This window comes from Trachypithecus francoisi, unplaced genomic scaffold (genome assembly GCF_009764315.1).
Source record: "Trachypithecus francoisi isolate TF-2019V2 unplaced genomic scaffold, Tfra_2.0 Lachesis_group0, whole genome shotgun sequence".
NCBI lineage: Eukaryota > Metazoa > Chordata > Mammalia > Primates > Cercopithecidae > Trachypithecus > Trachypithecus francoisi.
In genome coordinates this window covers 41,090,996-41,117,196 of record NW_022681453.1, presented here as the reverse complement: position 1 = coordinate 41,117,196, position 26,201 = coordinate 41,090,996, and the positions used below count along the sequence as shown (strand labels likewise).

At 45.0% G+C, this 26,201-nt stretch overlaps 1 protein-coding gene across 4 annotated transcripts in view; it reads left to right on the top strand.

The window, feature by feature from the left end:
- Positions 1-26,201, top strand: part of SHQ1 (SHQ1, H/ACA ribonucleoprotein assembly factor) — a 377,353-nt gene that overhangs the window by 184,518 nt on the left and 166,634 nt on the right. For all 4 annotated transcript variants that reach the window (XR_004436966.1, XR_004436967.1, XR_004436968.1 and 1 more), the window contains exon 11: positions 19,422-19,523. Coding sequence is in view for 1 of the 4 variants with exons in the window: in XM_033210462.1 (XP_033066353.1) it covers positions 19,422-19,523 (102 nt within the window). In the remaining 3 variants the exon portion in view is untranslated. The remainder of the gene's footprint in view (positions 1-19,421; positions 19,524-26,201) is intronic.

Genomic DNA, 26,201 nt, shown 5'->3' with positions numbered 1-26,201 from the left:
CTGTGGGAGGCCTAGGAAGCGGGTGGATCATTTGAGATTAGGAGTTCAAGACCAGCCTGGCCAACGTGGTGAAACCCTGTCTCTACTAAAAATACAAAAATCAGCCAGGCGGTAGTGGCATGCGCCTGTAATCCCAGCTGCTCTGGAGGCTGAGGCAGGAGAATAGCTTGATCGTGGGAGGCGAAGGTTGCAGTGAGCCGAGATTGTGCCACTGCATTCCAATCTGGGCAACAGAGTGAGACCCTGTCTCAAAAAAAAAAAAAAAAAAAAAAAGCTAACATGCTTTAAGCACTTTCTCTGTGCAGGCATGCTGCAAAATACTTTACATGCACTAGCTCATTAGATTCTCATTTTTAAATGAAGGCACAGAGAGGTTAAGTGACTTGTCTAAGGGCACACAGCTAGTAAGTGAGGAAATTGGGATTTGAACCTAGGCAGGCTGACTCCAGAGCCCCCATTCTTATATGGGCTGATTGCAAGCCAGGTAAGAGATAGCTAGTTTTTCGAAGAGCCCATGCCACTGTCTCCTAAGTGACATGGTGCCAGCTAGTGCAGTCTTAATCACTGCAGCATGCAGCCAAAAAAAACTTTTCAGCGCCCCAGTTGAGAAATGAACACTGAACCACAGCGCCCCCTGGCTTACATAGTAATTCTGATTGGCTCACTCTAGGGTCACAGTGGCCAGCAGAAATGCAAGACAAACCTTTATTGGGCAAATACTATGTGGCGAGCTCTCTGCCAGCCATTGGGCATAAAAAGTAGAATAAGGTATAGCTTCTGCCCTCCAGGTATTCTTGCATGGCCAGGAGAGACACACCTAGAAGGTGTGTCAATAGAAGGAGAGCTATGCTCTAATGGAGGGTGTGTACCTGCCAAAGCCCTGCAGACGCAATGGGGGAAGGGACTTTCACAAGGTCACAGAAAGACCAGGTTTCTGCTCTCACCTCCCTTGAGGCCCCCTCCTCTGATGCCACCTTGAGCTCCCTGGCCTGGTCCCAGTGACAAGATTTCCTTTGGTCCTTCCTTCCTCCACCTGAAACATATGTGTTTTCCCACTTTTTCCCTCAGCGTTCTGCCAGATGACCATCTCGCTAATCTCAGAACCTCATTCGAAATCAGGGGGTAATGACTCCTGAGTTTTAACAAGAGCTTGCAGAGCCGAACACTAGGAATCACAAACACAAACACCCACAGGTCAGGCCGATAACATCAATGCACTCAGCAGACCAGTATTTGGATGTTAAATATGTAGGAATATTCTTTACTTGCACAAAGAGATATACTCTCACCTATTTTTTTCCCTGAAGCATATTGTCCTTTGAGTCTATCTTTTCATTTTCTATTCATTTTAATAAATATTAAATACAGCTAACATGCTGTATTTAAATGAGAAATATAAATATTTCTCTACCAAAAGTAAACAAAAACAAAAACAAAAACAAAAAACAGCACAGCATGATGATAAATGCTAACATTTGGTGGAAAACCAATGGGACTGGTGACTTAGGGTTCCCCTACAGCAGGGTCTGAGACTTAGGTTCCTCGAGGGCAGGATTTGAATATAAGCAGTTGATTTGGAAGGTGATCCAGGAAATGGCAGTCAGTCAATAAACAGTATGAGTTATGGTGAGTTAAACCACTGTGGGCGACTGTGACACAGACTCCAGAGGCCAGCATCAAAGGTGCTCTTCAGCTGCCCATCCGTGAAATGGGTATTTCTCCATCAGCTCCCATCAGCCATTCACTGGGGTTGCTGGGGATGTTTTAATTTTCTGGTCTGCAATGCGTGTGTGCCAAACAGGCAAGTCGTCAGGCAAAGGACTACAGGCCTTGGGGATTGGAAGTCAGGCCATCAGACGTCCAAATGGCAAGACCCCAGGGCTCAATAGCATTTGCCACAGGCACTGACGATGGTGAGCTGAAGCATGCTCACGCCATCTAAAGGGACAATTTAGCATCGGCTGAATTTCACCAAGCAAGATGTGGGCCTAGGGTGGCCAGACCTTCAGATTTCTCAAGAAAAGCTAGACCTTTATATTTTTATGTGAAATTTCTCAACTTGTAAATGTTGACAATCAATTCAAATTTTTAAAAATGCGCTATAGGAGCCAACCAAAGCATGTCTGTGGGCTGAATCTGGTTTACAGGCAGCCAGATTATGAAATCCAATCTACTCTGAAGGCTGATCTTGGCTCCAGACCGTTCTTGCTCCAGGCAAGATCTGAAGATGAATTTTGATAAAGGAAAGTGAATGTTTTAGTCAGGAGTAGACTGCACTGATGTAATAAAGGGACCCCCAAGTACAATGGTGGGAACCAGACAGAAGTGTGTTTCTTTCTCGTGTAACAATCTGGAGGTTGGTGGGTGGTTCAGGACATTTCTGCTGTATGAGGCTGTCCAGGGACCAGGTTTCTTCTATCTTGTTTCTCAGAGTGTTGCCTTCCTCCATGGGGGTCAAAACTGGCTCCCCAGCTTCTTGTCCACATTCCAGCCAATAGGAAAGGAGAAAGAGAAGCTTAATCATTTTAAGGGTCAGATCTGGTCATTGCACAGTTCATGTCTTCTCACATCCCATTGGTGGGAACTTAGTCACATGGTCATGTCTGGCTGTAAGGGATGTTGGGAAATGTAGAATGTGGTCTCTCTCTCTCTCTCTCTCTTTCTCTCATTAACGATAAGTTCTATTTCAACTTAGAAATTCTATTTCTATAGAATTAGGGGAAGACCAATATTAGCAACAAGAAGGCTCTGCCACTGTGGAAGAAGGATCTGGAAAGAAGGTTGGGATATCAGCCTGATGGCAGGTCTTACCCAAGAGGGCTTTTTTTCCTCAGGAGAATGAAGAAAGCCTGGCTTTCCTCATCAGCTCTCTTTGTGTTGAATTCATCAGTCATGACAATCATTTGAGAAGCCTTAGAAGATCAGCCCAAACCTGGAAAAAGTCAGTTACATTAGGAAAGGAGTGAGCATAATGAGCACCTACTAGAGACAGGGTCCTTTCACACATGTGATCTCATGTAACCTTCACAATCATCCTGTGAGGTGGGTAGTACTATCACCATCCCTGTCCCCTTTGTTTGGAAGAAAGGTTGAGTACCAGAGAAATAGGGGTGATATTCAAACTCTTTAAGTAGGGTTAGGGCATGGGGACTGACCAATCAGAGCTGCCATAGAGATTTGTTTTATCAGAGAAGTAAAGGCCTTGGCCAGGATTTGAAATGAGGCTCATATGACTGCAAAGCTCACATCTTTTCACTGCAATTTGATTTCCTTATGCCAGCTGCTTCCCCAGAGACAGTGACACCAACTCTTCTGGGTTGTTGAGAGGGTAAACAAACTGTGATGAATGAATCTCCTCTCCTAATATGAATGCCTTATTGTTGTTATTCTTCATGCCCTGACAGAGTATTTACAGCCTCTGCTGTTGCTCTGCTTCTATCTGGTGGATTAAGGAAAGTCAGAACTCACGGCCCTAGCGGAAAGTTACAACTGGGATTTGAGCTAATGAAGAGTTGAAGACTCAGCAAGAGGCACTGGGCTTCACTATTAACCTGGACAAGGCCATTAACTCGCCTGTAATTAATTGGCGTGTTCTGTACACACTGTTGCCCCAGAAACACCCATATGGGTGTACCCCACATGAAACAAGCCTGCTCTATGAAAACCGAGACTTGTTGAAAAGATAAATGGGAGCTAATTGTTTAATTAACCACAAGAGATTTTGCTCTGAAAAATGGGATTTCTGGATAGCTAGTTTCAAAATAGCACTGAAAATTTTGATTCTGGGAGAAAGGGAGGATACAAAGATGTGTCAGTTCTTTTTTGGTCCACCTGGGAATATTCTGGAATAGATTAGATTTCAAGAACTCTGTAATGATGCTTCAGAGGGAACTTGTGAAATCTGATTGGGTTGGGGGTTGTTTATGGTGGATATATTTGGGGTACCTGCCAAGCCCCTGTCCCACCTCTGAGAGTCTAGTCCCTCACCACCTAATGGAAGGAAGAAGTGTGTCTAAGCCATCATGTCTATGCCATGTAACTCCATCCCCCCTGCCTCCCACCACTGACTGTATCAAAGGTAAACTCCTCAGCAGGAACCAATCCATAGGCCCAGTCCATGAGCCAACCAACTTGTCTTTCAAACGTGTGAACTAAGAGACACATAACTATACTTAGATAGTGCTTGGCATTTGACCTGAAAGATCATGTACAGCTGGGTTGGAGCAGTGACTTTAATGCTGTGTACTGTCTTTTAGGAAGGCAGAGAGAGGGCATGCCGGTCTGTGAAGGGGAAAGGGGACTGAGTTGACATGCAGTGGTGGGCCTGGCTATCTTGATCTCCCATTGCTGGATGTCTACAGGATTGCCTACTGTATACTTTGAATAAGCATGTCTGGAGCCCCACTCAGTAAGGATTTCAAACTGATCTCAACTTATCCACCTTAATCAGGAATAAGACCTTATTTTTATTCCACTCACTACTCTCAGTGGGTCCAGTGGTCTCAGTTGGTCACCTGTCCAAGAACGCTTTTGTCCTGCCCATTGTGGTGGGAAGGGTGTTAGCCATGGAACATGTCACTGCATACTGGATGATTATTGAAGTCTAGTGGTCCTTGCCAGACAAGAGAGATGCTTTGGTTGTGACTCAAGAAATCCCAAGCTCCTTGGAGCAAACCTAGTGAAGCCTGTGATTTTCATTCTCCCACTGTGCTGCCCAGGAGTAAATGCAGCCTTTGCTTTATTTCCCTACACAGTAACTGACTCATTTCTTGCTGAGCAGGCTGGGGATAGCAGTTGGGGGAGAGAGGTTTTTAGGATGCAGCAGAGAAATTTGGTGAATACAGAAATATGGTGTGAACCCACCATTAAATGCCCCAAATGTTACTCTACCCCATTAGCTTAGACGGTTCTATTCCTTGCAACCAAATGTGGTCTACAACACACCAACACAATAGTCTTCCATTGCTTTCCCTCCCTTCCCTCTTGAATTTCTATAGGTAGTAGAAATCCGATCTCATTACCCAGGAGTCCTGGGAATATCATATCCAGATTTACACTGTGGCCCAATCAAAATCCATCATGCTTAGGGGTTTAGCAATGGGGCTTTGTATATTCATACGTCATTAGAGAAACAACCAACTTACATTCCACTATTATGAGAGTTTCTTATAAAAGGGGTTTGCTATCCCTTTGGCCCCTTCACCTAATCCCTTTCTCCTTTTTAATCCCACCTGCTTGAACCACCTCTATTTGCCAGGCATTTCCCCTTCAGTTAATACTATCCACTGTGCAGGCTTTACTTGTGCTTTTGATATGCCAGCCATTGTGCAAAATGATTTGCAGGTAGTATGCTGTTCAGTTGTCACAGGCCCCTGTGTTGCAGCTACTAATGACGATTCCCATTTTACGGATGGGGAAATTGAGAGGCTAACTCATCCATCTGACTCTAGAGCCTGAAATTTTTCAGCCACTCTGCTTTACTACTGCTCTGGCTTCCCTGGGTTTCCTTCTGCCATTTTCAGTGACTAGGGGAGAGAACGTCCAGGTGTCCTGCCTGGCAGCAGGGCCCCCGGAACTTGGCTCTTTTCTGGCCTCCTTTCCAGCGAGCACAGCTGCCAATCTGGAACACAGCCCTTTCCAAGAAAGCCCAGGAGAGAAGCCAAATGTTGACTCACCTGCCAGACTCGGGGATGCTGCTGCCAAGATGCCTTGGGGCCTGTGCAGGAGGGCTGGCAGGGCTGGCCCATTGTGGGGCCTGGCAGGGAGAGCTTCAAAGGGCCAGGCCTTCTTTCCTGAGTGCTTCAGGTTCCAGAGGCTAAAGAGATCCAGATGGGTTCCTCCCCTCCTCCTTCTTCCCTATCCTTCAGCTCTGGAAGTTTCTGAAAGAGAATGTCTCCTCTACATCTCCCCTTGGGTGACAGGCACAATTCTAAGAAAGGACACAAGACTTTCTGCCCTCTCACCCCACCTCAGGGTGTGCACCCTGCTTAATCCCCAGGCCTGTGAATATGCTGGATTTTGCTCCCATGATTAGGTGATGTTCTATGGCACACTTGATCCTAAGAAGGGGAGATTATTCAAGGAGGCCTGATCTAATCCTAGAGTTTTCTCCTGCTGGTGGCAGAAGAGGAAGTGAGAAGTTGGAAGCAGAAGAATTTGACCCAGGTTTTCTGGCTTGAAGTTGAAAGGAGCCCTGCAGCAAGGACTGTGGGAAGCTTCTGGAAGCTAAGAGTGACCCACAGCTGCCAGCCAGGAAGGGAACAGGGAGCTTGGGCCTATGCGTGCAAGGAACAGAGTCTTCCAATACAGAGAATACATTCGCAATGAGATGCTTCCTCAGAGCATTCACATGGGACCTTAGGCCAGCTACCACCTGGTTTCAGCCTTCTGATAACCTGCCCAGAGAACTCAGTTGAATCTGCCTGGACTGCTGACTTTGAGAACTATGAGCTAATACATGGGCATTGTTTTAGCTGCAAAGTGTGGGGTAATCTGTTATCCAGCCACAGAAAATGACTATACCTCAGGTATCTAACAGGCATCTCAAACCCTGCATGTCCAGCTATTCCCCACTCGAGTCTTCCCCAGGTGGTCAGTGGTAGCTTTATTCTTGGCATCAGGCCCCAAATCTTGCCTCCTCTCCTTCTTCTAACTCTTTGTTGAATTCATCTGCAAGTTCTTTTCACTCTCCCTTCATCACGTCTCCAGACTCTGACTACTTACCACCCCCGGTGACCTGCTCCTTCTCTTTTCTACCCTGACAGTGCAGTAGTTCATTACTGAAATGGCCAAGTCCTTGCCCCTCCCTGGCAGGAGGCGAGGACACTCCCGGGTGATGGTTAGCTGCCCTCCTCTTCAGCTTCTGTACCCAACTCTTTGGGGTGGCTGATAAATTCAAACACAGACACAAAGCAGAGGGTGGCAGAAGAAGGGGGCTCCCACGTGGAGGCCTCATGAGGAGCAGGGGACATTTGAGTTCTGGCCACCCTTGGGCTTGATAGGCTCAGAGCTGGCTGCCTGGCATGTTTCCAGATATAACACAGTTGTCACCCAGGAGGAGTTCCCAAGCCTCCTTCAGAATCAATTATGTTCAGGAGTCATGCTGTGGAATACTTTCCGGGGATCAGGATTTTATTTATTGTTCAAGGTTTTGAGCCAAGAGTGAAAAATTGTTGTTGATGATGACAGGGGAATTCTCAGGAGGCCCAGAAGAACTCACAGGCAACCAGCCTCCTGGAGTTGGTAAGACTCTGGCTGTCAAGTCAGTCAGAGTGTGAGGCCAGCTTGTCCTTCCTCGATGGTTTTTCTGGGGTCTCAGTCTCTTCAGTGAAGATCAAAGAAGATACATTTTCTTGTTTGGTCAAACCTTTAGCACAGTACTGGGCGTACTGTAAGTTCTCATCAGATGGTGGTTCTTATGACTGATATATTGACTGTAATTTACTTCTAAACCTAAAGCATAGTTAATACATCATGTCTCTGTGCACGTGTATACATGGGGTGTGTGTGTATGTGTTAGCTTTCATCTACATTGTAGGGGCTGTTAACATTCGAAAGATCACAACCCCACACTCCAGAGGAAGGTACCATAAGTGCTTCAATTATCTGTCCTAGCTCAGCATCCACGGGTGTGTTAATTAGCATAATGGATTTCTAAAATGGCTTTTCATTGATGAAAAGAATGGCGTTCAAGAACAGTAAATGGCTGGAAATGTTTCTTAGTGCATTTGCCCTGCCTGAAAATGTTGCAAATAAGTCTATCCAGACCAGTTGCTTATTCTTTTAGAAAGGCTCCAGCCTTGGAAGTCCAAACAGTCCTATGTCTATATATTAAAGGGTTGATATGATCACCTGCCTGACTAGGCTAGATACGGCACTGACAATAGTGTCACATGTGCCTTGACTACACTTTTTGTGAAAGAGGCTGTCGAAGTGTCTAAAGTGAGAGGTGATGTGGCTATTTATGTGCCTGCTCGCTGACCTTGAAACACTTAGGAAAACATGGAATTTGGTCTGAGACAGACTGTCTTTGTAACATACTATTTGGTTAGGTGATCGGGGATGGAAGCCTGTAGCCTTCACGGACTTCTTAACTATTGCAGGAAGCCATCATCATCAAACACCTAGTAGTTTGAATAGCCAAATTGCTTAGGCTAGTTTGCAACAACTACTTTCAAATAAGTAAGATAATTACAACTGGATCAAGGAATAACTGGTTTTCTTTAGCTTAGAAAAGACGTGTTACGACAAGAAGTCAGGAAAGTATGAGAATAAACCTCTGTATAGCATGTCCTGGGATGGAGTTCTGGTGCCATTTTAGATGACGGTCAGTCCTCTGTGTGTGTGTGTGTGTGTGTGTGTGTGTGTGTATAGACAAACAGATGAGCAGGTAGATGATAGGAGAAGAGGAAGGTGAATGGAGAATTACAATTCTATTTTTCTCTCAAGAAAAAAGCCATGGAACCTTCTAGAAGTGGTGTGGCTGAACGTGATAAGCTGGAGTTTGGACCTCAGACCAGGATTCGAATGCTGCCTCTCTTTCTTTCGAAGTGGTCTCAGGCCAGCTTCTTAACCTCTCTGAGTCCACTTTGTCATCTACAAAATGGGTATTGGAATACTTCCCTTGAGTTGTGATTAAAGTAACTGGCCTTGAAACCACTTAGCAAAACGTCAGGCATGAAGTGAGCCTTCAATAAATAATTGCTTTCCTGAATATTTACAGAGCATTAGGACTCTGCACACAGTATCTGGGGTATAGCAGCAAATAAGGCATATAGATTCCTAGGGCTCGCAAACTCACAGTGATGACGAACTTCATTAAGGAGACACACGAGGACCCCCTGGCGTGTTAGTTAAAAAGGCGGATTCTAAGTATCCAGACCTCCTTAATCTGAGCATAAGTGGGTGGGGCCAGGAACCCATTTATAATAAACTCCCCAGGTGATCGAATGGGCGGCCAGGTTGGGGAACCACTGACTTAACCACTGTAATTCTCTACTGAAGCCTCGGTTTGGCAATACTCCAGTCTCCCTTCAAAGGTTCTTTGGTCATGAGTTTGAACTGACTGCACCTACAGTAGTGGGAGGTGCTGCCCTCTTCCTACGCTGAACCACTCCATTGCAGTGGGGGCAGAGAGAGTTACCCCTTGTCTTGCTTATTTTATAGGCAGTGCTCATACATCATTATCAGAAACTTCAAAGACTTCACTGAGCATTGAATTGACAGGCTACAACTTGAATTATGAAGTCTTCAGTAGCTAAATTTCTAAACTTGAGAAAGCCTCTGTTCCTCAGATCAGCACCTGAAAACAACTTACATCTAGTCTGGAGGCTGTTATTGTCTGCATGTGACTTAGGAACCATTTTTTTCAGTTTTTCCCCTCCTTAAAATCATGCATTGTGCTTTTATTTAGTGCAATGCATGAAATATATGTATCAGTAGAAAATGGAGGTAATATAGTACTGGTACAGAAAGTAAAAAATAGTGATCCAGCCCTCCTGAGCTAATCACCATAAATATCTTTGGTATACTTCCTTCCAGTCTTTTTTTTTTTTTTTTTTTGAGACAGGGTCTAGCTCTGTCACCCGGGCTGGAGTGCAGTGGTGCAACCTTGGCTTACTGCAACCTCCACTTCCCAAGTTCAAGCAATTCTCCTGCCTCAGCCTCCTGAGTAGCTGGGACTACAGCTGTGTACCACTGCACCCACCTAATTTTTGTACTTTTTTTAGTAGAGACGGGGTTTCACCATGTTGGCCAGGCTGGTCTCAAACTCCTGACACTCAAGTAATCTGCCCACCTTGACCTCCCAAAGTGCTGGGATTACAGGTGTAAGCCACCATACCTGGCCTTCCTTTCAGTCTTTTTTCTTTGTATGTGAGTATGCGTATTTTGTTGTTGTTGTTCATAAATCAAGATAGTACCTTAAGTGCTATTTTTTGAACTGCTCTTTTCATTTCATAACATGTTTTAAAGTAAAAAGTTAATAGTTTTTAATGCCATTAAATATTCCTCTTTAACAGTGGTTTTCACACTGGGCCGGACAAAACCCTCAGGGTTCCTGAGAAGTGCCTACTGCTTACCTGGGGTGAGGAAAGGAGTTGGGTGGGGGGAGTTCCAGGCCCCAGAGCCCAGTTTTCATGATAGCAGTTCCACTCATATCTGGTTGTAACTGGAACGCTATGTAGGATTCCATCAGAGACTTAAAATAATTTGTAAACTATTGCCCTAAATTATCATTAAAATGTTTTAAAACCATTCTTTCCTTCTTTTTTAACAACTTAAATGGGATGACTCTTTAAAAATTATAAAACAAACAGTTGCTGATTGTTTTAAAAAGTCCAGGTTTTTATTGTATATTTTTAAAAAATGATATATGTTCTTTATAAATATATCAGATACAGATTTGATGACAAACCCACCTTTACTTCCACCTCCAAATACCCAAGGAACCCAGCACTGCCCCACTGCCCACCTCTAGAGGCCTCAGCTCACAGAATACCCAGTTAAGCCAGGGGTGGTGGCCCACGCTTGTAATCCCAGCACCTTCATATCCACTTCGGGAGGATCGCTTGAGGCCAGGAGTTGGAGACCAGTCTGGGCAACGTAGTGAGATGCCATCTCTATAAAAAGAAAAAAAATCCAGTTAAGATTTATGTCTCATTCTAGATTCTTCCCAGCATATGGATTATTCCATAGGTTGAGGTACCCCGGAAGCTGACCTGAGACTAGGATTTCAGTGCAAGTGTTTTATGTGGGAGACAAGCTGACCACTGTCCTGGTTTGCCTGGGGCTGAGGGTTCCCAGGATGAGGTGTTTGCCTTCTGTTGGGAGATAATCCCAGGAAGCATTGATGGAGAAGTGGGGAGGTGGGATGGACAAGGCTTGAAAGCCTGTGATTAACAGGTTAGCTCTGTGCGCAGCTGGGCTCAGTCCTGTTTGGGACCTGTGGGGGGCGCTCTAGAACACCCTCCCCAAGGTGCTTTTTCTCCCGTGGGGCGTCCCTGCCTGGTTGCAGGCTCCCCCTGACTGCAGACCTGCCCACCTCCTGCAGTCCTGGAGAGGCCTGGGCAGAGAGCCCCAGGTGCACCAATGCCAAGAGGGTAGTGGCAGAGTGCCAGTAGCATCTGCTATGAGAATATTTCTGTACACATATTAAAAAAAATAAAAATAGGATCACTCCATTTTTGATTTACTGGCACCTTGATTTATGTAAGGTGTCTAAAGGAAAGACATTCTAGACCACAAATCTAATACTGCAGTCATTTCAAGGGTCCAGGCTTGGAATTGCCCTTGGGTTAATCATATCAGAGGCTGATCATGTAAATGGCCAGCATTGGATTCGGATGAAATACTATCGCTACTACTTAAAACAAAAAACAAAAAACCTCCGATGAGTTCTCTGCTGGATTCAGTTCAAAACTGTCCGCTAAACCACTGAAAGAAACTAACAATGAAAGTCTAGCGATTCCAATTCTTCTAGAGCTTGCGGTCAGCCCAAGCCCCCCGCAGGAGCCCACATGCTAATCCCAGGTCCTGACAGCCGTGGACCAGGCCTGGTGGCGCTCACGGGGGGCCGAGGGCTGCCCCGGTGCAGGAATTCAGGTGTGTGCGACCGCGGGCGGCGCCGGCCTCCCCGCGGCAAGCACAGCAGCTCCTTGATTGCTCTGTCTAAACAAGGGAGCGAAGGCATAAGTTCCTTTTGTCACCCCGTCTCCATGGTTATTTGACACGTGATCGTCTTTTTTGGCGTCCTCCCGGCAAAATCGGCGGTGGGTTTTACTATTACATTCCTGTCTGCGAAGGAATGGGAGGGACCCAATTACCCTTCCGGAGAGCCTGAGGTTGTTCCACAGAACAATTTTGGAGGTGTATTTCTTCCCTAATGGATTTAGGAACCCCAACCCTGATTTGTCAAAATGGATGCTGTTGAAAATTTGAATACTGATTGTATTGAAGCCAATTTGATGATATAAAGGAATCATTGTTGGGTTGTTTTTTTTTTTAAAGTTGTGTTCATGGTACTGTGTTTTAAAAGACCACTCTTAGCCTTTAGAAACATACTGATATTTACAGATGAAATGATATGATCTCTGAGATAGGCTTCAAAATATGTGGTAGGGATGGGCCAAGCCAAATTTGCCATGGGTCTGGGAGTGTTGTAGGAAAGTAATATGCCAGAAAATTCTAACCTATGGATAATGATGATAGAGGTGGTGGGGCGATGAGTGTGTGTCAGGGGGGTGGGTCAGAGATATTGCAGGACAGCTCATAGGGTCTCAAATAGAACTGTCCACCTATGACTAGGCAGGGTAGATTTTTGAGATATTAACCATACTCCAACCCCAATTTGTGAAGCCAGACAATTTGCCTGTATTGCATAGGGGAAGAAAGGGTGCGACAGAATTCAGAGAACAGAAAGATTAAAGTTTTGGCTTTTTGTTTCATACATTTTTCATAGAGACAGGGTTTCCTTGTGTTGCCAGGGTGGTCTTGAGCTCCTGGGCTTAAGTGATCCTCCCACCTCAGCCTCCCAAGGTGCTGGGATTACAGGCATGAGTCAGCATGCCTGGCCAGTTTTGCATTTTGAATTTTAAAAGCTACTGTCCAGGCATAAGAAAAAGACTTAATTAGTGAGAGTCATTTTTCCTTCCCTCCTGTTCCCCCAAAATGATAGATAGTTAGCTTTAGTTAAGCATTTATGATGGGCCAGGCAGTGTTCTAAGCATTCTACAAATATTGTCTTTTTAAATCCTCTAAGAAGCCTGTGAGATAATCAGTTTTACAAATGGAGAAATCGAGGCACAAACTGGTTAAGTAACTTGCCCAGAGACCTATAACTCACCTGACTCCAGAGCCTGGGTGCTTAGCTAATCCCCAGATAGATGAGAGAAGACCAGCCTATCATGGGAGCTGTTGGCTGAGATGGTGGATCAGGGAGTCTAGGTGGAAAGGACCCTGGGAGTCCCAGTGTGGAAGGGAGAGCATGAACTGGGTATGGAAGCCTAAAGGAAGCTGCAACCGCCCTCGCCTCCCGTGCCTTGGTGCTCCCGAGGGCCTCCAGAACTTGGACTCAACCTAAGGGAGACTCAGGGAAATTCTTAAATGACAGTGATTTTGTTTCTCCCAGCTCCAAGATCAGGAACCTGATAAAGAAATTCACATTAGTTGTGAAAAATCTGGAGAAATGTTCACTCATGGTTGAGTTTGCAGCCTGTGATTCTGTATGCATAACAGTATGATATGGTTTCTGCTGTTGTGATAAGGCATTCTAAAGGAATCAGGGTTCTGGTTAGAATATTAGATTTTCAAGTCAAAGTAACTTGGGTTTGAACCCTAACTCTTTCAGTTGGTTGCTATGTGGCCCTGGTGAGAGCCTTTATTTCTTGTCAGCAAAATAGGGATGAGAGTACTAACTGTGCCCACCAAACAGGGTGGTGTAAGCATGAGTGCCCAGCTCAGTGCCTGGCACAGGGCATCTCCTCAGTACATTGTAACCTGTGTGTCTCAATTCATTGGTGGTATAAACGAGAACTGGTTTCATTGTTTCCAACCATTGCTCCCATCCCAGCTTCCGTAATATTTTCCATGGCTAAACATCCTTAGTAGTAATTCAGCTGGATCCTGTAATACCAGCTCCTTTACTAAAACTATCACTTTAGTTTTTTAAGGCTCTGTCCTGGTTATTTTAAAACTTCAGTCTATATTGCTGATATGGGGGTGTAGTTAAAAAAAAAAAAAAAACCATGAAAGAAAGAAAGAGAGAGAAAAAAAAGAGAAAGAGAGAGAGAGGGAAAAGAGAAGTCTATATTGCTGATATGGGGGTGTAGTTAAAAAAAAAAACCATGAAAGAAAGAAAGAGAGAGAGAGAGAAAAAAGAGAAGAGAAGAAAAATAATGCTTCAGTCTTATATTGGATAGAAAGCCTTTTCCTGCAGTTGCCCTGGGGCACGCGTGAACTATGATTCCTGAGGTGAGGAGGGGAAATGAGGATGATTCTCTCATACCTTTTGCCCTCTCTCCTCCTTTTGTTGGCTCCTCAAGGGTGGGGGCTGGCAGGAAGGAGAGGAAACGCCTCCCACATCTCTTGCCTGGACCTGCTGGTGAGGCTGTGGACTTCTCTTTGGTGGCTTAGAGCTTTTGTTGCTCCAGGGTTCTGTGGGCTTCATATCGTTGGCCTTGCAAGGGGCTCACTTCCCAGCATCTCTCAGGATGTTGGTTCCTTCCTAGACCTGCCCACACCTCCTAGCTGGCCCCACCATAATCCTCTCTGTGAGGATGTAGGGTCTTTGCTCTTCTATCTTCCATGGCCAACTTTGGGACCTCTGGGCTTGTATGAACTCCAACTGTACACTTCTGAAAATCTAGGGATCTAGATTGAGCTAGGGACTCTCTTTCTCATGGATTACATTATGCCATCCCACCCCAATTTTATCATCTTCTTTCTGGTCACACAGAGGAAAGTCAGCAGGTCCTCCCATTAGGAAATGAAATTCCAATCTCCTTTACGTGTGGATACTGCTAGTCATTAGCAGGATACTCTCTGGGTCTCCCTCTCCTTTCTTTGGAGGTCAAAACACACTTTGTTATCAAGAGGAAAGGAGGAAGGAAAAGGCCTCTCTTCACACTACCCCAAAATATGAGGTCCTCTCTCCACAGTGGTGATGGTGGTGGTGGTGATAGTGATGGAGATAGTGGTGGAGGTGATGGTGGAAATAGTGATGATGGTGATAGTGATGAAGGCATTGATGGTGGTGGCTGTGGTGGAGATGGTGATAAGGGTAGTGGAGGTGGTGGGAGTAGAGGTGGTAATGATGGTGAAGGTGGTGGATGTGATGGTATATATAGATGGTGGTGATGGTACAGATGTTGATGATGGTGATGGTGATGAAGGCATTGATGTTGGTGGCTGTGGTGGAGATGGTGATGAAGGTAGTGGAGGTGGTGGTGGTAAAGGTGGTAATGATGGTGATGGTGGATGTGATTACACAGGTGGCAGGGATGGTGGAGATGCATGCTGATGGTGATGGTGATGAAGGCATTGGTCGTGGTGAGGGTAGTAGAGATGATGGTAGCAGAGGTGGATGTGATAATACAGATGGTGGTGATGGTAGAGATGTTGATGATGGTGATGGTGGTGAAGGCACCGACAGTGGTGGCAATGGTGGAGATGGTGGTGAAGACAGCGGAGGTGATGGTGGTAGAGGTGGTCATTGTGGTAAGGGTGGTAGGTGTAATGATACAGATGATAGTGATAGTGGAGGTGGTGATGCTCCCACAGTTACCCCAGATAAAGCCCTGAGGGAAGGTAGCTGGTCCTTTTGATTCTCAAGGGTCAGATCTCTGAATTTGGAGGATGGGTATCCTTTGTCCTCAGCTCTGGGCCTTAGGAGAATTTTCAGAACAACAGGAAAAATCCCACTCAGCCATTAACACTGTCCAGTTACATTAGGTGTAGTGCTACCAATAAAAGTAATTCTTCCACAATTCTTTTAAAGTGGTACTGAAAATATGGGAGCTTCTTGTTATTTCCTCAGCCAACAGAAGCTGAAGTACAACTACTACAGTGTAAAGGTCTATAAAAGTTCTTGGCATTGGAAAAGAGTTCTTTATGTCTGAAAACTTTCAAATCAGTGCTCTGACTGGGTTGCTCACAGTCTCTTCTTGGGCTGGGTGAGAGGTCTTTTGAACTGGGGGTATAAGCTGTTATCCCAGAAAGAGCACAAGTTAATAAATGATCAGTAAGAGGCTGAAACAAGAACCCTGGCCTTGCTAACTCTACAGTATGGTCAATGGGGTGAAGCAAGATGGAGGTGGTTACCTAGATGAGGAGGGAAGTCAGGCTCCTCCTGGTTTTCTTTACTAGTGCCTTATAATGAGTTAATTTCTCTCTGTACAGCTAGGACTTCCTATAGGCCAAGGTTTCTTGGGTGGGGCAGGGCCGTGCTGTGCATTGTAGGATGTTTAGCAGCATCCCTGGCCTCTACCCATTAGATGCAAGTAGCACTCTCCCCACATTGTGACAACTTTATATGTTCCCAGACATTGCCAAATTTCCTTTAAGGGGATCCTTTGAGCATTGCTACTATAGATCCTACCCAGGCCAAGGCTTCCCTTTCTCTGGGAAGGGTCTGGATACTGACGCAGCAGTTATGATTTTTATTTTATTTTATTTTTTGTAGAGATAGGGTCTTGTCTTATTGCCCAGGCTAGTCTTGAACTCTTGGCCTTAAGCAGTCCTCCTATCTCGGCCTCCCAAAGTGCTGAGATTACAGGAGTGAGTCAGCCTAGGTTTGATGTTTTTGAGCCAGTATTTCAGTCATGTAGCAAATTTAACTATATATATATACACACACACACACACACACATGTATATACATATATATACACATAAACACATACACACATATATACACACACACATATATATATATATATGAGGGTTTTTTTGTTATGTTTTTTCTCTTTTGTTTTGAGATGGAGTCTCGCTCTGTGGCCCAGGCTGGAGTGCAGTGGCGTGATCTTGGCTCACAGTAGCCTCCACATCCTGGGATCAAGCGATTCTCATGCCTCTGCCTTCCAAGTAGCTGGGATTACAGGTGTCCATCATCACGCCTGGCTAATTTTTCTATTTTTAGTAGAGATGGGGTTTCACCATATTGGCCAGGCTGGTCTCGAACTCCTGAACTCAATGGGTCTGCCTGCCTCGGCCTCCCAAAGTGCTGGCGTGAGCCACCGTGCCTGGCCAACATTCTTTATATTTCTTTTTTTTTTTTTTTGAGACGGAGTCTTGCTCTATTGCCCAGGCTGGAGTGCAGTGGCTGGATCTCAGCTCACTGCAAGCTCCGCCTCCCGGGTTCCCGCCATTCTCCTGCCTCAGCCTCCTGAGTAGCTGGGACTACAGGCGCCTGTCACCTCGCCCAGCTAGATTTTTGTATTTTTTTAGTAGAGACGGGGTTTCACCGTGTTAGCCAGGATGGTCTCGATCTCCTGACCTCGTGATCCGCCCGCCTCGGCCTCCCAAAGTGCTGGGATTACAGGCTTGAGCCACCGTGCCTGGCCAACATTCTTTATATTTCTATTCCCCATTTCTGTAACTCGTTTATATATATCACCCTTTGAGCCCTCATTCTTCCTGTTGGCATCTGTGGGGAAACACTTTCTTTTTAAGTTTAAACTCAGTCAATTCAGGATCCTTTTATTCTCTTTCCCTCCTGTACTGATCAAAGATTTATGGGGTTTCTGGCATTGGTGAGGGAGTGGTGGGAACTAATTTCTGTTCTATGCCACTATCTTCTGAAATGTGTGATCCTTCTGGATGGTTCCTTGCATGGGGGATTTTTGTATTGACTTCTGTGTTGTCTGAACCAATGAACATGTCTGTTCTCATCTTATTTGATTCCATTTGATTCCTTCTTCCTCCTCTACTGACTTTATTCTCCTGGCTTTTGTGACCCCATAGACCCCAGGTTTTCTTCCCATTTTACTAGTTACTCTTTCTTTGCCTCTGTGGTTAAATCTTCCTTCCCCTTATCGCCAAATATCAGAGCACCCTGGAGTTCAGTCCAGAGCCCCATTTTCTTCCCTATCTAAACATTTCTCTTTAAATCCATGGCTTCAAATGTGATGCTTTTCCCATAACTCCCAAATCTCTCCAGCAGTGACACTGCCTTATGTCCCTCATCCTTATGGTCGACTGTCCACTTGACATTTCTGCTTGGATATCTTACTGATGCCTCGAACTTGACATGGTGAGAACCACTCTTGTTTTCTTTTCTCTAAACCTGCTTCTGCTTTCCAGTCTTCTCTATCTTAGAGAATAGCGTGCCATCAGTTCAGTTCCTCAAGCCAAAGGTCATGCAATTATTTTCAGTCTTCATTTCCCTTCCCCAACACATTCTATCTAGCAAGATCTGACTTTGACTTTATCTTCAAAACAGCATGAATCAATTCCCCGAATTTTCACTGCTACCACCTTGGTCCAATTAACCATCATCTCTTGCTGACATTACCACAATAGCCACCTGACTGAGGATTCCTTGCTTTTATTTTTGCTCTCATCATCCTACAAATCATTCCCCATGCAGCAGCCAGAATAAGATTTAGAAAATATAGAAATCATAAGATCATGTCACACTCCTACTTAAACCTTCTTTTTTTTTTTTGAAATGGAGTCTTGCTCTGTCACCCAGGCTGGAGTGCAGTGGCGCAATCTTGGCTCACTGCAACCTCCACCTCCCAGGTTTAAGCAATTCTCTTGCCTCATCCTCCTGAGTAGCTGGGATTACAGGTGCCCACCCCCACGCCCGGCTCATTTTTTTTTTTTTTTTTTTTTTTTGAGACCGAGTCTCGCTCTATCGCCCAGGCTGGAGTGCAATGGCCGGATCTCAGCTCACTGCAAGCTCTGCTCCCCGGGTTTACACCATTCTCCTGCCTCAGCCTCCCAAGTAGCTGGGACTACAGGCGCCCACCACCTCGCCCGGCTAGTTTTTTTGTATTTTTTAGTAGAGACGGGGGTTTCACCGTATTAGCCAGGATGGTCTCGATCTCCTGACCTCGTGATCCGCCCGTCTCGGCCTCCCAAAGTGCTGGGATTACAGGCTTGAGCCACCGCGCCCGGCCTCATTTTGTATTATTAGTAGAGATGGGGTTTCACCATGTTGACCAGCTGGTGGTAAATACCTGACCTCAGGTGATCCACTCAGTCTCCCAAAGTGCTAGGATTACAGGCATGAGCCACGGTGCCCAGCCACCTGCTTAAACCTAATTGCTCCTAATCACACTTCAAATAAAATCCTGACTGCTGGCTGGGCGCAGTGGCTCATTGGCACTTTGGGAGGTCAAGGCAGGAGGATCATTTGAGCGCAGGAGTTTGAGACCAGCCTGGGCAACATAGTGAGACCCTGTCTCTACAAAAATTTTAAAAATTAGCCAGATGTGGAGGCATGTACCTGTAGTCCCAGCTACTTGGGAGGCGAAGGTGGGAGGACCACTTGAGCCCAAGAGGTCAAAGCTACAGTGTGCCAGCCTAGGTAACGAAGTGAGACCCTGTCTCAAAAAAAAAAAAAAAAAAAGAAAAAGAAAAAAGGAAAGTTAGGAAGGAAGCGGGGGAGGAAGGAAAAGAAATCCGTCTTCACTGTGTATGCTGGCTTACAGGCCCAGCCTGATCAGCCCCTACCAGCCACTCCAGCTTCATCCTCTATCACACCACCCTTTGCTTCATTGAACTTCAGCCACACTGGCTGTTTTAATGATGTACTGTGACAAAACAAACCATCCTGAAACCTAGTGGCTTGAAACAGCAACTGTGGATTATTTCTCATGATTCTGTGAATCGGTGGCGCTCAGCTGGGAGGTTCTTCTTTGTTCTACTCTGATGTTGGTGGAGGTGACTCATGTGGTCTCATTTGGCTTGGACTTATGCAGGAACTGGAGCAACCTCTCTCACATGGAGGACAGCTGGACATGGACATCTCTTTCTCTCCATCTTGTCTCTGGATCCCTTTACATGCTGGCTCAGGAATCCAGGTAAGTGAAATTGGGAACAGCCAGACTTCTTAAGGCCTTAGTGTGGAGCTGAAACACTGTTACTCCATCTGCATTCTATTGGTCAAAGCAAGTCACACCGAAAAACCGGATTCAAAGGGGTGGGGGGTGCAAAATAGACTAAGATGTGGCCATCCTGAATCTGCAGTCCTGACCCTCTTTCTGTTCCTTGCTCATGACCAGTTTATTCCTTCCTTGGGACCTCTGCACCTACTGCCCCCTGGCAGGGACTATGTCCTCCTTGATCTCAGCATTGCCGGCACCGTCTTGTCATTCACATCTCAGCTCACTTGCCATCTCTTAAGAGGTGACCATCCAATGAATAAAGTCACCAGTTACTCTCATGTTACCCTTTAAATAGTCTCTGCAGAGCATTACCACTCTGTTTGTTGGCTTCATTATTTGCTTATTTGTTGTCTCTTTTCACTGGAATGAAAGCCCCATGATGGCAGGAACCTGGCTATTTTGTTCACACTGTATCTTTAGCCCCTAGAACACCTGGTACAGAGCAGGCAGAGGCCCCCAGGTAATATGTGTTGAAATAAATAAATGATAGAGGCCTCTCTACCCTTTGGAAGTGAAGAACCCGGGAATCACTCAGGTCTGGGTTCTTATTATTTGCTGTGTAACCCTGAGGACATTATCTAACTTCTCTGTGCTTCAATCTCTGAAACAGAGAATTAAGAGTGCCTACCTCATCCTCATGGGGGAGTTGTAAAGACCAACGAAAATGATCTATATCTAACTTATCAAATGATCTGGAACCCAAGTCCTTATTACCATTTATTTTTAGATTTTATTTTTAATTGACACATAATTATATGTATGTATAGGGTATAGTGTGAGGTTTCATGGATATGTTCTGTAGTGATCAGATCATAAGTAGCATTTTTATCACCACAAACATCCGTTCTTTGTGGTGAACACATTCAAATTCCTCCCTTCTAGCTTTTTAAAAATATACAATACATTATTTTTAACTATAGTCACTCTACTGTGCATTAGAACACCAGAACTTATTCCTCTTATCTACCTATAACACCGTACCCATTGTCCAATATCTCCACTTCCCTCCATCTCCCTTACCCTGCCCAGCCTCTGATAACTTCTACTCTCTACTTCTATGAGCTCCACCTATGAAGGAGATCATGAGGTATTTGTCTTTCTATGCCTGGCTTATTTCACTTAATGTTAATCCAAGTTGTTGCACATGGCAGGATTTCATTCTTTTTTATGACTGAATAGTATTCCATTGTGTAGATGTACCACATTTTCTTTATCAATTCATCCATTGATGGGCACTTAGGTCACTGATTGTGAACAGTGCTGCAATAAACATGGGAATGCAGATACCCCCTTGTAATTTTGTAATTTTAATTGATTACATTATTTTAATGCAAATGCCAACTTGCTCCCTCCTTCTTACCTCCCTTCCCTGAGCTCCAAAGGCAGGAGAGAAACCAGTAGAGAAAAATTCCATGTAATTCCAGAAGGCAAGAATCACCTTTCGTTGCTATCTTTGAAATTTTTAGTTTCAAGTGACTGCCTGCTGGCTGCAGCCACAGAGCAGGAGATGGGTCCTTATCTTGTTCTTGGCGGTGGAAGGTGGGTCAGTCAAGGTCTGGGCCCCACTCTCTACTTCTTACAGAAACGTGGAGCTCCTGCTGCAAGGGTCTGGCAGGCTTCTAAGAAGTTCCCTTTTGATTCGAATCCTGCTGAAGGCTGTGCTGGACTTCTCTAGTTTGTCCCAATTAGAGTCTTTTGAAACCACTGTACTTACTTTACCACCTAATTGCTCTTACCTTGTTTGTTTAATGAAGCTTACATAATGATTCTGGTGATCTGTACAAAACCTGAGGTGGAGATTTTACTTTTCATTTGATAATTTGTGATTTTTATATTAATGTTTTATAACCTTGGGTTCTTAATCATAAAGTCATAAGGAGCTTAATTGATTTGAAACTAACCATGCCCTGAAGTGTGTACATGTCAAATTGATTCAAATTGATCCAGTGAGTTTAAATAAAGCTTAGGCCAGGGAGCATGATGACACCTGATAGAAATTTTCCTAAAGCACTTGACTTGGGGGACTCAATTATGCTGCCATCTCCACACAGTAAATTATTAGATAAATACTTTTTTTTTTTGCATTTATTACAGACTGAAAAGATAGGACAATTCAAAGAAAAAACACTAGGAAAAGTTAGACAAGTGTAAAATGTTCTATTTATAATTCTTCCTTCTGAAAAGCTGCAGAGAACTCACATTTTAGAGCATGCTGGTTTGAAATATATGTATGTTTACAGGCTTTGTTTCAGAGCCTGACAGTCAACATCACAGTCTCAAGTTGAAAATGGTTGGAAATTAAGTACTGATAATAGAAGCACTGGAAAAACACAAGCCTTGTTGGGGATGAGTGATCCTTCTTCAGGGGTGATCAGTTCAAGCACTTTCCCAAAGAGAACTTTCTCTGAGCGAATGAACTCACAGGAGAAATCCTCGGTTTTCCAGGACAGGGTGCTGTTCCACATTTCTGCCAAATGACAGGTCAGTTTAGTTCTAATTGGCCCTAATTGGTACTCCTTCCCCTGAGAGGCTACATTCTTGTACCTGCCTTCCAGCAGTCCTCACAAAGGTGTGAAATCCCTTCTGGCTTTGAAAAATACCAGATATAATTTCCCAGTGGATCCCTTTATACCCAATGAAACTGATTGCTGGGCCCAGGGAGATGGCCTGACTCCAGAAAAATGTAATTCCCAGGGCTCAGGGCTCCCTGAGGTCCCAGCAATGAACAACCGCACGAAATTCTGCTGTAATTGATCTCTCCAAAAACATTTTCCTTTGTAAGCAGTTCCGATGGTTCCTGAGTTGCTTTCCTATCTCTAGTTGCCATTTCTCGCAAGTCAGTCGTTTTGTTCTACTCTCTTAAGAATTTTTAAAGAAATATGTCTTGGACTTGAATGTCTGCAGTCTCCTGTGTCCCGCCTCACTGGCGCTGCCCTTCTCAGTGGGAACTCCGTGCTAGCTTCCTAATGAGGTTCCTTGTCTTAGTTTCATGTTCTAGAGTATCCTCTTTGCTGTATGTCCCTTGGATATGGTGTCCCTGATTGCATTTTTCACCACACTGCACCCAGGGCTGAGCACAGCATTTGACGTACAGCACATGCACATAAATACTCTGAAAATTTTTCACGTGGAGGTACATAAGGTGTCCAAACCTTAGGTGATATCACAAAAGACATTTTTACTCATGTAGTCACCACGTACATCAAATATAGAATGTTCCCAGCCACCCCGGAGAGCCTCTTCATGCCCTCTTCTCAAACCCCCAACCCTAACCCATTCGGGAAGTAACCACCATTCTAGTTTTATCACATTGCGTTACATTGATTTTGCCTGCTCTTGACCTTTCTATATGGAACTGTTCACTGCTATGGTGGCCATAAAAATGCATCTCCCAGACTTCTGGTTGCTGGGGTTGACACATAGTCAATTTTGCTGGGCTCTAAAATCCATCAGAACATATGCACAGGGAAATCTTCCCGCAGGCTGCTCTTCCCTTGGACTGAGTATAGCAGGGATGCTAGTGCGGGCCCATTCCCAGGAGGTAGGGAACTCCTCTGACAGCGATTTTGGCTCAAGGACTCCCAACTGGCCTTGCCAACCTTCCTTAGAACTGCACTGTAGGCCAGGCGTGGTAGCTCACGCCTGTAATCCCAGCACTTTGGGAGGTCGAGGGGGGCGGATTGCTTGAGATCAGGAGCTCGAGACTAGCCTGGCCAACATGGTGAAACCTCATCTCTACTAAAAATACAAAAATGAGTCTGGTGTGGTGGTGGGTACCTGTAATCCCAGCTGCTCTGGAGGCTGAGGCAGAAGAATTGCTTGAACCTGGGAGGCAGAGGTTGCAGTGAGCCAAGATCATGCCACTGCACTCCAGCCTGCAACAGAGTGAAAATAAATAAATAAATAAAATAACTGCACTGTAGTCTAAGATGTTCCCATTCAGCATTCCTTCTTTCCCTCTCTCCTTCCTGAGGGGCAGACCAGCATCTCAGTCTAATGATTCCCTGCTTCTCCTGGCTCCCTCCTCATCTTCCCTCTCAGGTGTTTCTCTTAATACAGCTCTTGGACATTTAATCCTGGCATCTGCTTCTTGGGTTGACACAAATGTGAACTCTTCTCCGAAGGCTTCACTAGGCCCATGATTTTCACTCATGTTGCATTTAGCAATCATGTATCCTTTTCATTTATTGCCATGTGGGATTCCAGTGCATGAGTATGTGCACAGTTTAGCTCTTCTAGACCTGATGGGCATTCGGGCTGTGACCGGTTTTTAACTCTCATGAATAAAGCTGCTAGGAGCATTCTTGGACTCCTCTCTTGGTGGACATGTGCATTCATTTCTCTTGGGTGTGTACTTGGTAGTGAGAGTGTTGGCTTGTAGGGTAATGGATGTTTAGTATTAGTGGATACTTCAATACAGTTTTCCAAAGTAGTTGGACCAGTTTACTTTCCCATGCTCATAAAGTGTTTACGGAATAAGTGAACTCTAGCCAGAAGAGTCTTTTAAGGACTTAACTTTATCCCAGTCACTACCCTGATTAGACACACACATACACACGTGCACACACACACACACAGCTTTCCATGGTGCCTCATTGTTATAATGTCCAAATTCTAAACTTACAAGTTGTACAAGGCCCTGCCTGACGTAGCTCCTGTGTAACCGTCCAGTCGTGTTGCTCGCCACAGCCAGCACCCACTAGCCACCAGTCACACCAGCAACATAAACTTTGGTTACATTGCTTCTGTTTTCTTTGAAAATGCCATAGTCTTCTACCGTCTAGATTTATGCACATATTAGACCCTCTGCCTGCAACATGTTAGCTTGTGTGTCTCCCTATCTATATTTCCCACTTTGCCTAGTGCATGAGTTAGAAATGTTTTCAATTGCAAGGAATGGGGGAAAAAACGGACTTAAAGTGACTCAAAGAGCAGTTCTTTTCCTGCAGCTCTTTGGCAGGTAAGACCCTCCCATGCCATCAGAAATGTAGAAGTGGGCAGTAACTAGCATTGCTTCAGCAGTATGATGATGCCAGGGCTGATTCTGTGACATTCTATTATCTTTCATCCCAACCTTGATTACCTCATGGTCATGAGATGGTTGCTACAGCTTCAGGCATTATATCCATCTTCAAGGCAAGAAGAATGGGAAAGGGCTAAGCCAGCCATTCCTGTCTCTTTCATGAGAAAAGTGAAATTTTTTTCAGAAACACCTCCAGCAGGCTTCTGTTGGAGTTATCTTGGCTGAACTTGGACACCTCTAGCTTCAAGGAAGGCTGAGAAGCTATGTATGTATGTATGTATGTATGTATGGACAGAGTCTCACTCTGTAGTCCATGCTGGAGTGCAGTGGTGCAATCTTGGCTCAATGTAACCTTCACCTCCTGGGTTCAAGTGATGTTCTCTCCTCAGCCTCCCAGGCTCCTGAGTAGCTGGGATTACAGGTGTGAGCCACTGCACCTGGCTAATTTTTGTATTTTTGGTAGAGATGGGGTTTCACCATGTTGGCCAGGCTGGTCTTGAACTCCTGGCCTCAGGTTATCCACCTGCCTTGGCCTCTCAAACTGCTGGGATTACAGGCGTGAGCCACTATGCCCGGCCCTGGGAGCTATTTAGCTCTTCAAGGTTCCACAGGGGAGGACAGGGGAGAAAAGGTTTGGAAATGACTGTTGAGTGAACCTCCCCAAAGTGTCTTCCCTAGTAAGCAGACTCTAACTCAGCCTCTGGTTTCAGTTTGGCTGTCCCTTCCTCTTGGAAGCCTTCCTTGATCCCTCACCTTTTTAGGACTAATTTAGATGTTTCACCATCATAGTGGTCTCTGAAGTTTTCCCTAGTCATGAAGTTATTTACTGGCTCTCACCTTGAGGTATGCGTTAAATCAAGCCCTTCAAGAAAAAACAGGAAAATATGTATGGCCATGGTAAAATACATGCACAGACCCTCCCTCCCCCGCCATGAAGCCTCCCTACCCCATCAGCATTTTACCTGTTTTATTATCAAGTCTATGTGCAACCTCAAAGTGACCATGGCTTCTTGGGGGAGTTCCTACCACTTCCCCGAATTGAATAAACTCCTTGGAACGCACTGGCAAACTTATCCCAACATTTGTGCCTGTCAAAATCCTGTCAATCCAGACTGGCTACTCCCAGCCTCTTTGTTTTATTACTACTTAAAAGCTTTAAGATCCCCTCTTTGGGGGACAATCTGCAAGTTTTTAAGCAGGTAAGATCTTGGCCTTTGGACCCAGAATGTCTGGGTTCGATTCCTGACTTTGCACTTATTTGATATGTGGCTTTGGGCGAGTTACTTCACCTCCCTGGGCCTCAGTTTTCTCATCTGTAAAATGGGGATACTAACAGCACTTATTTCTCAGTGTGGTGGTGAGGTTAATTCATCTTGGAAACCCTGTCACATGAAAAGCACTCGCTCCACATTGGCTGCATTTATTCCCTCTGAGCCTTGCTTCCATCTACTGCTCCCGCCAGTCCCCTTTCTCCTCTCTTCTTCTCCAAACTCAGTGAAATGCCTAATCCAATCACTGCATCGGTGACGATTACATTTCCTGGGAAAATTTACAGTTAGGTGAAGGAGCTC